Raw genomic sequence first — 14169 nt, 5'->3', positions numbered from 1 at the left:
AATATTGTTATGTGTGAATTTGATCCTGTCATTATGTGCTAGCTGGTTATTTTGGTCATTAGTTGATGCAGTTCCTTCATAGTGTTGATGGTCTTTACAATTTGGTATGTTTTTGCAGTGGCTGGTACATGTTGTTTCTTACCATGTTTAGTGCTTCCTTCAGGAGCTCTTGTAGGGCACGCCTGGTGGTGACAAAAATTCTTAGCATTTGCTTGTCTGTAAAGGATTTTATTTCTCCTTCATTTATGAAGCTTCGTTTGGCTGAATATGAAATTCTGGGTTGAAAATTCTTTAAGAATGTTGAATATTGGCCCCCACTCTCTTCTGGCTTATAGGGTTCCCGCAGAGAGATCTGCTGTTAGTCCGATGGGCTTCCCTTTGTGGGTAACCCGACCTTTCTCTCTGGCTGCCCTTAACATTTTTTTCCTTCATTTCAACCTTGGTGAATCTGACAATTATGTGTCTTGGGGCTGCTCTTCTCAAGGAGTATCTTTGTGGTGTTCTCTGTATTTCCTGAAATTGAATGTTGGCCTGTCTTGCTAGGTGGGGAAGTTCTCCTGGATAATATCCTGAAGAGTGTTTTCCAACTCGATTCCATTCTCCCCATCACTTTCAGGTACATCAATCAAACGTAGATTTGGTCTTTTCACATAGTCCCATATTTCTTGGAGGCTTTGTTTGTTCCTTTTAATTCTTTTTTCTCTAATCTTGTCTTCTTGCTTTATTTTATTAAGTTGATCTCAATCTCTTGATATCCTTTCTTCTGCTTGATCGATTCGGCTACTGATACTTGTGTATGCTTCAAGAAGTTCTCGTGCTGTGTTTTTCAGCTCCATCAGGTCACTTATGTTCTTCTCTAAACTAGTTATTCTAGTTAGCAATTCGTCTAACCCTTTTTCAAGGTTCTTAGCTTCCTTGCATTGGGTTAGAACATGGTCCTTTAGCTTGGAGAGTTTGTTATTACCCATCTTCTGAAGCCTACTTCTGTCAGTTCGTCAAACTCAATTCTCCATCCAGTTTTGTTCCCTTGCTGGTGAGGAGTTGTGATCCTTTGGAGGAGAAGAGGCGTTCTGGTTTTTGGTATTTTCAGCCTTTTTGCACTGGTTTCTTCCCATCTTTGTGGATTTATCTACCTTTGGTCTTGATGTTGTGACCTTTGGATGGGGTCACTGAGTGGATGTGCTCTTCTTTTTTGTTTATTAGTTTTCCTTCTAACAGGCCTCTCTGCTGCAAGTCTGCCGGAGATTGCTGGAGGTCCACTCCAGACCCTGTTTGCCTGGGTATCAGCGGAGGCTGCAGAACAGCAAATATTGCTGCCCGTTCTTTCCTCTGGAATCTTCATCCCAGAGAGGCACCTGCCAGATGCCAGCCAGAGCTTTCCTGTATGAGGTGTCTGTCAGCCCCTACTGGGAGGTATCTCCCAGTCAGGATACACGGGGGTCAGGGACCCACTTGAGGAGGCAGTATGATTCTTAACAGAGCTCAAACGCTGTGCTGGGAGATCCACTGCTCTCTTCAGAGCCATCAGGCAAAAACATTTAAGTTGGCTGAAGCTGCGCCCATAGCCACCCCTTTCTCCAGGTGCTCTGCCCCAGAGAGATGGGAGTTTTATCTAAAAGTCCCTGACTGGGGCTGCTGTCTTTTTTCAGAGATGCCCTGCCCAGAGAGGACAAATCTGGCAGTCTGGTCACAGCAGCCTTGCTCAGCTGCAGTGGGCTCCGCCCAGTTCAAACTTCCCAGTGGCTTTGTTTACACTGTGAGGGTAAAACCACCTACTCAAGCCTCAGCAATGGCAAATGCCCCTTCCCCCACCAAGTTCGAGTGTCCCAGGTGGATCTCTGACTGCTGCTGGGCTGGCAGCAAGAATTTCAAGCCAGTGGATCTTAGTTTGCTGGGCTCCGTGAGGATGGGACTGCTGAGCCAGACCACTTGGCTCCCTGGGTTCAGCCCCCTTTCCAGGGGAGTGAATGGTTGTCTCACTGGCATTCCAGGCACCACTAGGGTATGGAAAAAAAAAAAAAACCTCATGCAGCTATTTTGGTGTCTGCCCAAACAGCCACCCAGTTTTGTGCTTGAAACCCAGGGCCCTGGTGGGGTAGGCACTGGAGGGAATCTCCTGGTCTGCAGGTTGCAAAGACCGTTAGGAAAGGTGCAGTATCTGGGCCACAGTGCACGGTTCCTCAGGTTCAGTCCCTCACAGCTTCCCTTGGGTAGGGGAGAAAATTCCCCGACCCCTGGCGCTTCCAGGGTGAGGCAACACCCCACCCTGCTTTGGCTTACCCTCTATGGGTAAGGGACATGGGCTGCACCCACTGTCCAACCAGTCCCAGTGAGATGAACCGGATACCTCAGTTGGAAATGCAGACATCACCCACCTTCTGCATCAATCTCGCTGGGAGCTGCAGACTCGAGCAGTTCCTGTTCAGCCATCTTGCCAGCAATCTGGTATGATTTTTTTCTTTTATTCATCTTCTCAAACTGAAACTCTGTACCCATCAAACAATACCTTTCCGTCCCCTCTTCCCCCCGACCCTAGCAACTACCGTCCTAGCTTCTATGAATTGGACTACTCTAGAAACTTTATGTAACTGGAATCATACAATATTTGTCCTTTTGTAACTGGCTTATTTCCCTTAGCATAATGTCTTCAAGCTTCATCTATATTGTAGCATGTGTCAAAATGTTTCTTCCTCTTTGAAGCCAAATAACATTCCATTGTATGTATGTACCATATTTTTCACTGTTTTAATGTGACATATCCTAAAAATCCACAATTATAATTTAATTCATATATTAAGTTTATTTTATGTACAATGTCAAGCAAACAACAAATATATTTGTTCCTTAAGGTGAACAATTTAAGGTGAAAAGGAAATTGAGATACTATTTTATACCAGAAGTAACTGCTACACTAAGTTCAGACTATATTAATCCCCTAAACATGTTCTGTAGTCCCAAATTATTTGAAACATACAAATTAATTTGAGATACAGAACACAGTTCTTAACTCTGGTTCCTTTTGTGTACATTATTTAGAATGCCTGATTAGACCAGCAAATGAAAACTCTACCCTTTCTCTTTATCTACATCTCATTGTCTTAATCTTTCTTTTCAGACTTACATAGCACTGTTGTTTTCTTAATTTTTTTTTTTTAAAGTGACATAATGGATTACCTTTTGTGTAGAAAAACAGAAAAAAATAGGCATTTGCTTTTACCTGCATCCAATATCTTGGGAGTCACACCAGAAACAGTTAATCATGGTTGCCTCTGGGGAGAGAAACTGAGTATCTGGGGGCAGAGCAAGAAGGGACACTTCCATGGTATACTATTTTATATCTTAATAACTTTATATCAGATAAATATAATCTCTATTCACAGAGATTTTAAATAGACATGAGTTAAAGTCCCTGATTCCCCCCTAGTTCCACCCTCCAGATATAGTCACTGTTGGCAGTTTCATTTATAATTTCTCTTGACATATTTATATATTTCATCTCAAGATAGCTTTGAGCAGTAACTACCAAACTTTCTGGAGTTATATGGCATTCTGTTATATGCTTGAATATGTGCTCCATCCTTCTAAGAATGTCACTGAGAATACATTTTCTAAAAATTGGGTTGGTAAGAGTTATACTTCTTGAGATAACTTAGAATATGATGGAGGCTCATGAAGCCAGCAGTGAGAACCAATAATGTAGGAAATAAGACCTTATGTAACATCACTCCACTGGTCTCTGCATCACACTGTCAGGGTCTTTCCCTTTGGTATATCTATGTCGATGTCCTGGCTGGAATTATAATACAAAATCCAAGCCATGACACTATAATACTACAACCTAGATTGAGTCCAAAAACAACTACCACTATTATTCTTTCCAAAAAAAAAATTTGTTTTTTGAGACGGAGTTTCGCTCTTTTTTTTGCCCAGGCTGGAGTGCAATGGTGAGATCTCAGCTCACTGCAACCTCCACCTCCCGGATTCAAGCAATTCTCCTGCCTCAGCCTCCCGAGTAGCTGGGATTACAGGCAGGCACCACCACGCCTGGCTAATTTTGTATTTTTTAGTAGAGACAGGATGTCTCCATGTTGGCCAGGCTGGTTTTGAACTTCTGACCTCAGGTGATCTGCCTGCCTCGACTTCCCAAAGTTGCTGGGATTACAGGCGTGAGCCACTGCGCCCGGCCAAAAAAAAAAAAAATGTTTAAGTACATGTCTGAGGTACATGTCTGACATAACTGTAAAATTATATATGATGTTTCTCCAAAAAATATACACAAGGCTATATTATAGAAAATCTGGTAAAGAAAATTACCCATGATAAAAGCACCTTGAAACAGTAGCTATCATATCGGAACAATTCCTTTCCTTTTTTTTTTTTTTTTTTTTTAGTTTCCACTATGAAATAATAGTACAAAGAAGTCTTGTATATGCTTCACTCAGATTCTGTGACCCTTGGCATTTTCCATTTTCCATGCTCTCTCTCAATATATCTCAAAGCATTACTTTTGCGAACCATTAGACGTTAAGTTGCCAGATATAATTACCCTTTACTCCTAAAATTTCGTAAAACAGAGGCCATTCTCTAACTATAATCACAGTATAATTACTCAAAACCAGGAAATTAACAGTTGATACAGAATTATGACTAATGTAAGACCTTATTTGCAGTTGCCAATTACCGCAGATACTGTCGCTTTTTCAAAAAAAAAAAAAAAAAAAAAAAAAAAAATCCCTCTTGGGGCCCCCCTTTGTGCGGTGATCCCTCTGGTTCATGCCAAATCCAAGATCATATGTTGCATTAAATTGTCATAGCTCTTTAGTCTCCTTTAATCTATAACAGTTCCTCAGGCTGTCATTCATTGTCTGCTATAACCTTGACATATTTAAAGAGGCTAGGCCAGTTATTTTGTACAATGTCCCTCTGGACATTTAGATTTGTCTGATGTTTACCTATTAGACACAGGTCATGCATTTTTGGCAGGAATCCACAAAAGAGATGTTATTCTCAATACAATAAATAGACACGTCAGTTTGTCGCATTACTGATGATGTAAACTTTATTACTTAAGATGGTGTCTGCCAGGTTTTTTATTGTAAAGTTTCTACTCTTATCTTTGTAATTGTTAAGCATTTTGTGAAGAGATACTTTGAGATTATATAGATATCCCCATCATCAAACTGTCACCCCATAGTTTTAGCAACCATTGATGATTCTTGGCTGAATCGTTTGACAAATAGTGATTTTCTAACTACGTAATTCCTTCTACATTTATTAGTGGGCATTCAACTTTAGGGAAGCACTTTTTCTTTCTTCCGTGTTAGTGGGGACTCACTGATTCCTGTTTTCTTCAGTGGGTTATGATCCCCTATTATCACTTTATTTTGATGCTCAAATTGTCTCAGATTTGGTCACTGGGAGCCCCCTGAGGTTGACTCCTGTATCATTTTAACATGCCCCATCACTTTTGAGCTGTTCCTTACTTTCTACAACAAGGTGCTCCCAGGTCATCTTTTTATTTTTTTTTTATAATTGCCACAAGGGTATTTAAAATGAGATCCACCTTCTTAACAAAATGTAATATTAACTATAGACATGATATTGTACAGCAGATCTCAAGAATTTCTTCATCTCACATAAATGTAACTTTATACTCGCTGAATAGCAACACCATCTCTGTCTTCTAATGGCCACTGGCAACCACCATTCTATTCTGTTTCTATGAGTTTAAACTATTTTAGATACTTTATATAAGTAAAATCATGCAGTATTTGTCCTTCTGTGACTAGCTTATTTCACTTTGTATAATGTCTTCAAGGTTCATGTCTGTTATTGCATATGACAGCTATTTCCTTCTTTTTAAAAGCTGAATAATAGTCCATTGTATGTATATACCATATTTTATCTATTCATCTGTAGATAGACATTTGCATTGTTCCCCCATCTTGGCTATTGTGAATAGTGCTGCAATGAACACGAGAGTGCAAATATCTCTTCTATATACTGATTTCAATTCTTTGGGATAAATTCCCAGAAGTAGAATTGCTGGGTGATATAGTTCTATTTTAATTTGGTGAGGAATCTCCATATTGTTTTCCAAAGCGGCTATAGCATTTTACATTCCCATTGACAGTGTACAAGGATTCCAATTCTTCCAAATCCTTGCCAATACTTGTTTTCGTTTTTTTAATAAGTCATCCTAACAGGTGTTAGGTGATAGCTCATTGTGGTTTTAATTTGCATTTCCTTGATGATTAGTGATGTTGAGCATCTTTTCATATACCTGTTGGTCATCTGCACATCTTCTTTGGAAAAATGTCTATTCAAATCCTTTTTTCATTTTTTAACCAGGTCATCTGTTGTTCTGCTTTTGAATTATAGAAATTCCTTATATGTATTTTGGATATTATTTATCAGATACATGGCTTGAAAATATTTTCTCCCATTCTGTAGATTGCCTTTTCACTCCATCAATCATTTCCTGTGCTGTGCAGAAGCTTTTTAGTTTGGTTTATCCACGCTCTTCTTATAATACCCCTGCTCAGCCCTGGGGTTGGTCAGTTCTCCAAGACCCCATGACTCCTTGGTGGACAGTGGTACTTGGAAACCAAGATCTAGGTACTAGATGTGTTCTTTGCTATTGGGGCTTCCAATCTTTTTTCATATGCATTTTTTACTTAGTCATACTAACTACATATTTGCAATTTTGAATCTTGTGTTTTCCACTTTTAAATCTTTTTCATATTAATACTCAAAAATTTTTAGTGGTTGTATAATATTTCTTTTAGTGGAAGTAATATAATATGGTCTTGGTTTGCTTCATATTTTCATAATTAAAAAAACCTGGAATAAGCCTTTCTATCTCTTGAAAATAGCCTTTTCATATTTAGGATTAAAAGGAAAATTATTTGGTGAAAGGTTATTGGCAATTTAATACAAACTGCAAAGCTGCTCTCCAAAAGAAGTGTCCTAATCACAATACAGGAGAATCAGTTTACTTTATTTTACACTTACTTCTACTAAGTTATTATCATTAAACTTTTAATTTTGCTATTTGAGAAACATACAAGCATTTCTTAGTAGTCGTATCTCCTACCAACAAGTACAAGATAAAACTGCCTTTGTAGAATGACTTAGAGTGTGCTAAGGTCTTTCATTTCCACTTAATCCATACCCTGTGAGTTATCATTATTTCTGTGAGGTGGGAACCTAAATTTCAGAAAAGTGGTTTGTTCAAAGTCATACATCTACTAGGTAAAATGTTTAAAAGAAGAATGGACTCTGGCATCAGCTTTGTGAATCTGAATCTTGATTCCACAGCTGTGTAACCGTTAGGAAGTTATTTGAACCCTCCAGCCCTCAATTTCCTCACGTATAAAAGAGGGATAATGGTACCTACCTCATAAGGATATTCTGACTATGAAATGAGTTGTTCTATGTAATACATAAAAGCACTTAGAGTAGTATCTACCACATAAGTGCTATCTAAATGTTAGCTGCTGTTATTATTAAGATGGTGGCAAACTACGTGTTTTTAAGGGAACTAAATTTTGTTACATGTCTATGCCAACTGTGTGATCGATGTTTTTTCCGAGTTCTCTCATTTAACCTTCCCAACTCTTTGGGGCAGAATTTTATGCTTATTTCTGCCTATTTTGCAGCTAAGGAATAGGAAGTTCCGAGAAGTAAAGCGTAGTGGAATCTCAATCTGCAAGTAACTGAAGCTAGGAGAGCTTAAGTCACTCGACCCAACGGCGAACGATGGGACTCGAACCCGGGTCTGATCCCAAAGCCGGCGCTCTAGAGGGCTACGACTATTTAAACAGAAACACATCTAGAGACCGAGCGGCTGTGTTACGACGGGAAGATCAGGTGTTCCCCGCACCTCTGTCCCAGCACTTAAATGTCGCCGCATGGTCTCTTTTTTCGAGCAGAGTTTTACAAGTCCCTGGCCCGAAAACCCCTCTGTCCCTCTCCATCCCCACAGTGGACTCCTCAGGTCCTCAGGTCCTCAGCCCTCACCTGGCCCGGTCGAGATCCGGACCTGACCATCTCTCGCAGCCGCAGAGAAGACAAGACCGAAGGAAGTGAAGCCTCACGGTAAAAAGAATTAACAGCAGTGGGCTCCCGGACCTTCTTGGAGCGTCCCCCGAGCTTCTGCTTCCGGAAAGGATCCAGCCCAACGCCGCGCTTCCGTCTCCGAGGCGCCTCCACTCTCTTACTCCTGCTCCAGGCCCAGCGCCTTGGGCGTGCACAATAGATCCCTCCCGACTTCCCAGCTTGTCACCCACTGGCAGCAGGTGGGAGAAGCCAATAGACGGCGAACGGGGCGGGGCCGAGGCATGGCTGGGGCGGGGCCGGGGCGGAGACGGTCAGAACCGCCAAGAAAAGAGTTAAGCTGTGCGGTTCCAGGGCATGCTGTGAGGGAAACAGGGACAAGGACCCTCCAGCACCAGAGGAAGGGACAGGGGTAGGAGGCGGATAGGTTTCAGAAGGAATTGCGTGCAACTTTTTGGGTTTTCGCTCTTTATTTTTAATTTGGCATCTTGTGTGCCTTTTTGGATGATTTTGTTCTTTATCTATAAAAATAAGACCTCCGGGTTGTCACCTTTGCGTAAGTGTGATGGCAATTTCAGAATTAATCTCTGTGGCCACTGATCTCAGATGTTCGTTAGTTGGGATTTGGGGTTTACTTCCATGCGTACTTGTCTCCTCTTGTGTTGAGGTAATTACTTTTGATGAAGAATGACACAGCATTCTTAATATTGGCATGTGCACTCAGTTTAATGAGGATTTTAGATATTGATTTTTAATGCATTGGGTTTTGGGTTAATAATTTCAATCAAGTTGAAGAGAGATAATTCAGTTTATTCCATTTCAACTGTCGCCCAGGCTGAAGTGCAGTGGTGCCATCTCCGCTCACTGCAACCTTCGCCTCCCGGGTTCCAGCGATTCTCCTGCCTCAGCCTCCTGAGTAGCTGGGATTACAGATGTGCGCCACCACACACAGCTAATTTTTGTGTTTTCAGTACAGATGAGGTTTCACCATGTTGGCCAGGCTGGTCTTGAACTCCTGACCTCAGGTGATCCGCCAGCCTTGGCCTCCCAAAGTGCTGGGATTACAGGCGTGAGCCACCACGCCCAGCCTCATTGCTTTTTAATGGAGAAAAGAGCTACCCTTTAAAAGCCTGTTACAATTAATGTCAAAGCCCAGGAACTAAAATATGTCCACCAAAATATCACACACTTAAATCCTGAGTGATTTTAGGAAACTTGAGTACTTCACAGATTTAGTTTTGAATTAGATCAAACTGTGAAAATGCCTTTCCTTCCCCAGCCCTCTCATAACTTCATAACTTTCTAACATATTCACCTGAAATTAAGGGTTTTTTTTTTAGGTAAGTTGATTTTTAAAAACTCATGTTGATTTTTCTTAATACATGTTTATTTTAGAAAATATAAATAAACAAAAAGGAAAGATCACCCATAACCCCATTGCCCATGAGTTATCACTCTGAACAGCTTGGTGCATTCCCTTCAAGATTTTTTCCACCTACGTATATATGTATAAATGTATTACAACAATATGAAATAATAGGTATTACTGTAACTTGAGTGTTTTCTCTTAATATCTCATCAACATTGTTTCTCATTAATCTACAGTTATAAAATGGCTGCCTGGTGTTCCATGATTCATTTCCCTAGTGTTGGGAATGTTATGCCCCCACCCCCTTTTTCATTTTGTTATTTGCTATTATAAATAATGTTGCAGTGAACTGAGATCTGCAAATGAACTAGATAGAGAGTGGAGAGCAGAATATTCTAAAGATGTGGAGACAGCATGATGTTGAGAAAGAGAAACCCAGAGAGGCTCTTGCTGCTGAAGTGTGGATGGAAGTGTATGTAGGGCCAGACTATGCAGTCCTCATAGGCTACACGATTTAGCTTATTATCCTAAGGCCATTGGGAATATGTAAAAGTTCAGGCAGGGGGCACAGTGAACTGACTGGGGTTTTACAAAGACCCGTGGCTGTAGTGTAGAGCAGGAATCCAAAATCTACAATCCCTGGCTAAATTCAGTCTGCCATTCTTGGATACAGCCTGAGAACAGTTTTTACATTTTCAAGTAGTTTTTTTTTTTAAGTCAAAAGAATAATATTTTGTGATGTGAAAAGTTACCTGAAAATCATCTGTTATAAAGTTTTATTGGAACACAGTCACACTAATGTGTTTACACATTATCTGTGCTACAACTGCCAAAGTTGAGTATTTGTGATAGAGACCGTCTAGCCTGCCAAGCCTAAAATATTTACTAGCTGGGCCTTTACAGAAGTTTGCTGATTCCTAGCATAGAGAGAGTGCTTGGGGGAAAGGCAAGCATGGGTGTGAGCAAATTCTCTCCTCCTGCATCCACTCTCTGCCCTTCTCCGTGCCCCAGGGACTGACATCACTCAGACATGCCCTCCAGCTTCAGGTTCTGTTTAGTCAATAGAAGAGGGAGAGAATAGGATATTCTTCCTATCTCAGCACCATATGGCTGATGCACTGGCCCTCTGCATCATCAGGGGAGCCCCTGGAGCTCCAGTCCTCTCACACTCTAATAAAACATGTCCTTCCCTTTGTCCCTTCAGTCTTAGGGGTGATAATGGTTTGCTAGTCCCTGGGTGCCTCAACCCCCTTGTTGTTTTCCTTCTCCATTCTGTAAACTTTTTAATTATCTTCAAAACTCTAGATTGTCTTCTATTTCCTCTGAGGACCAGATTGATAGGAAGTCCAGATGAAATATATTGGTAGCTGGGAGGGGATGAGGGGACCTAAGGCAGGTGGTGGTGAGGGAAGGTGAAAAGGACATATTTGAGAGATGCATAGGAGGTAAAATGGAGAGCACTTGCTGACAGAGTTGGAAAGTAAGGCAGTGGGGAGGTATTTGTTGACCCTGGTTTCTGGGTTTTGTATCTTGGCGGGTGGTGGGAGAGATCCACATTTAGGAAGCAAGCTTATGAACTCATTTCTCTCCAACATTTTATTATGAAAAAAATGCAAACCAGGAAAATCATTTTTGGATTTGTTAAATTAGAGAGTACTTTGGAGTCATCCAAGAAAGATGTCAAGTTAGCTACTGAATAGTTGAGTCTGGAGCTTGGCAAGGACATGTGGGCTGCAGATACACCTTTCTGAGTTGCCTGTGGCTTCCGAACTTGCTCTCAAATTACTTCCTCACGAAAGCCTGTCTATCCTGCCCCTGCACACTAGCTGTGTGCCCCGTGCTACTCTGTAGTAGCATCGTTTCTCACAATTATAAACTTGTGTTTGGTTATGTAATGTCTGTCTTCCTAAGTAGAATTTAATCTCTATAAAAGCAGGGACCTCATCTTGTTCAGAGCAGTATCCCCAATACCATTGTTGCACTGCCAGTTGCTCATCTTTTGAGCCACCACTTGGTGTGCACCATCTTCCTCCTCTCCTGCCCTGGTTCACTGGGGCAATGCTTGCTCTAAGCTATTGATATTGCTATGCCACAGCTGCTCACTAGGGACACAGTACCTACAGCACATCTGCCAAATCAACCTGCTTCTGCAGTCACCCCAAGGATGGAAAACAGCTTTGTGCTTTGCCCTCTACCTGGGCTATGCTGTATTAACAATATTACAAATACTGTATTAATGATTACAAATATTGTATTAATGATAATAGCCAACATTTGTTAAGCACTTACCATGTGTAAGCCACTGTGTACGGTGCTTTATAAATTCTCAAATTTTTCCTTACAATATGACCTTATGAAGTCAGTGTCATTATCTCTGAGAAACAATCTTAGATAAATTCAGTTGTTCGATGTCACTGGTGAGAAATAATTTGAATCCAGATCTGTCTGACTCCAAACCTATGATGCCTTGTATATATCCTCAGTGCCTGTCTAGGTATGGTTTTCAACTTTGGTCATTTCCTATAAACTGGAACATGGTCAAACCTGAACAGAGACTTTCACACTTCAGAGGTGAGCCAATTGGCAAAGTCATTGGTCCAATGTGCTGAATTATGAAAGACTGGACAGACAAGCAAAGTTGTGTATCCATGATACTAGAGGGACTAAACCTCCAGACCAAGCTCAAAGGGCTAATCCTGGATAATCCTGAGCCTTGGGCATTCTGGATTTCTCTAGTGGGTTCTATGACATCTGTGTATGGTTTCAGAAAAATCCGTTGACATTGACACTTTCTGGAATACTGTTAGTTCTTCTCAAGGCCATTTGCATGAAAGTGATTTATGTTCAGGTCTTAGTGTTAGACTGTGAGCTCCTTGAAGGCAGAATTTAGATGTTATTTGCATCTGCTCAGAAGCCAGCATACTTCCTGGAATGTTGCCAGGTTTAGCAAAAACCAAAACGGAACATTTGTTGTTTGTCTGAAATTCAAATTTAACTGGGTGTCCTGTGTTTTTTCTGGCAACCCTATTCCTGGCACATCGCTAACCTCAATAAATATTGATGAGTGAGAGGATGAATGAATGACTAGCACAGTACCAACAAATGGAGAGATAAACTGGTAAAAACTTCAATTGACCATGTAAAAGGCACTCATCTAAATTATGCCTAACAATCACAGAACAACAACACTGTGTCTGGTTAACGTACTACTTTTTAACGTCTGACAGTCTGGCTTTGATTGGAGATGCATTTTCTATCCATGCTTTGTCAGCCACTTTTACTCAGTGTCCACGTGGGAAGAATACTAATCTCCTGGTAATGAAGGTGTTTTGTTCCAACAATTTCACATCTTAATTCCACACATTTCTGATTTCATATGTTTAATTGTTTATTAATAGTGTGTACCAGTTGTACAAGAAAATTGATTTTGGGTAGTATATGGGTTTCAGTCATTCTGAAGTACAATCATCTCTGTATCTTCCTTTAAAATTGCCAAAATTGTGCTGTTACTCCAGCCGAACCCTGGGGTTTTGGGTAAAGTCATTCACCGTGATTAAACCATCAGGCCCAATTCTGTTTGGAAAAAGGTATATCTGCAGTTAGTTCACTGACAGTTAATTTAAGAAAGAAAATATACAAACAACTTTCTCATTTCACATTAATTCTGCTGTTGCTCCTTTTTCTCTTAACTTTGTTTTTCTGAGACAAGGTCTGGCTCTGTCGTCCACGCTGGAGTAAGTGATGCAATCTCAGCTCACTGCAACCTCAAGCCATTCTCCCAATTAACTGATACAGACACACACCACCATGCCCAGCTACTTTTTGTATTTTTAGTAAAGATGGGGTTTCACCATATTGCCCAGGCTGGTCTTGAACTCCTTAGTTCAAGCCATTCACCCACTCTAGGATTACAGGTGTGAGCCACCATGCCCAGCCCTCTTTTCCTCTTAACCCTTGACTCCCTCCTCTCCTCCTCCTCCTCCACTTCGGTTCCACTGGTCATAGCTATGTGTGAGTCAGAGTTACTGGGGGGCTTATAAAGATACAGATTCCTGGGCTCCACCCCTAGAGTTTATGATTCCATAGGTCCAGGGTATAGCCTGAGATTCTGCATTTCTAACATGTTCTCAGGTGCTGCTGCCGCTGCTACTGCTAGTCTCAGGACTCAAAGAATTGTTGTCCTATATCATTCTTTTCCTTCCTCTTCTCCTTCCCTTTCCCCTTTTCTTTCAGATCCATATTTCATGTCCTCACTTTTCTGTTCCCAGAGCAGCATAATACAATAATCTCCCTCTGTCTTGGCCCCATAGATTTGTTTTCCTGGTATTCTTTCACCTCCAATGGGTAAAAGTTAACTTACACTTCCTGTTCTATGTAGTTTAGCATCCTGCTGACGTGTGATGCAGAGATCTCTCCATCCACTTCGGCAATATACGTGTAGAGAAACTGGAAGGTGCTGAACGGGATCCGGGGCAACCCACCATTATGGTCACGTGATAAGACCTCACACACTATCTTGAGAGTTTTGGTAATAGTCTATAAAAGTTAGATAAAATGAGGAGAAAGTTACTCTTCCAGGCAGTATTCCTGAGATCCGTTGAGATACAAGAAAGAAAACAAAATATTCCTCTTATAAAATGAAGTGGGAACAATTTAAGATTCTAGAAAGCTTGAAATTTTACATTCAAATGTCACTAATTCATTCTAAAAAATATTAAGTATTGGGTATCTTTATTTTTTTT

At 40.8% G+C, this 14169-nt stretch overlaps 1 protein-coding gene across 1 annotated transcript; it reads right to left on the bottom strand.

Moving 5' to 3' along the window:
* Nucleotides 1-12790: 12790 nt before the first annotated feature.
* LOC108528185 (ropporin-1-like) lies at nucleotides 12791-13963 on the bottom strand (the record flags this gene model as incomplete). Its single annotated transcript, XM_017869867.1, has 2 exons — nucleotides 12791-13000; nucleotides 13788-13963. Coding segments are annotated over 2 exons (243 nt in total), but the record flags the coding sequence as incomplete, so codon positions are not given.
* Nucleotides 13964-14169: the final 206 nt, after the last annotated feature.

This window comes from Rhinopithecus bieti, unplaced genomic scaffold, assembly GCF_001698545.2.
Source record: "Rhinopithecus bieti isolate Rb0 unplaced genomic scaffold, ASM169854v2 scaffold_5333, whole genome shotgun sequence".
Classification (NCBI taxonomy): domain Eukaryota; kingdom Metazoa; phylum Chordata; class Mammalia; order Primates; family Cercopithecidae; genus Rhinopithecus; species Rhinopithecus bieti.
Note: the sequence above shows the minus strand (reverse complement) of the source record. Positions and strands in the feature narration are given on the sequence as shown.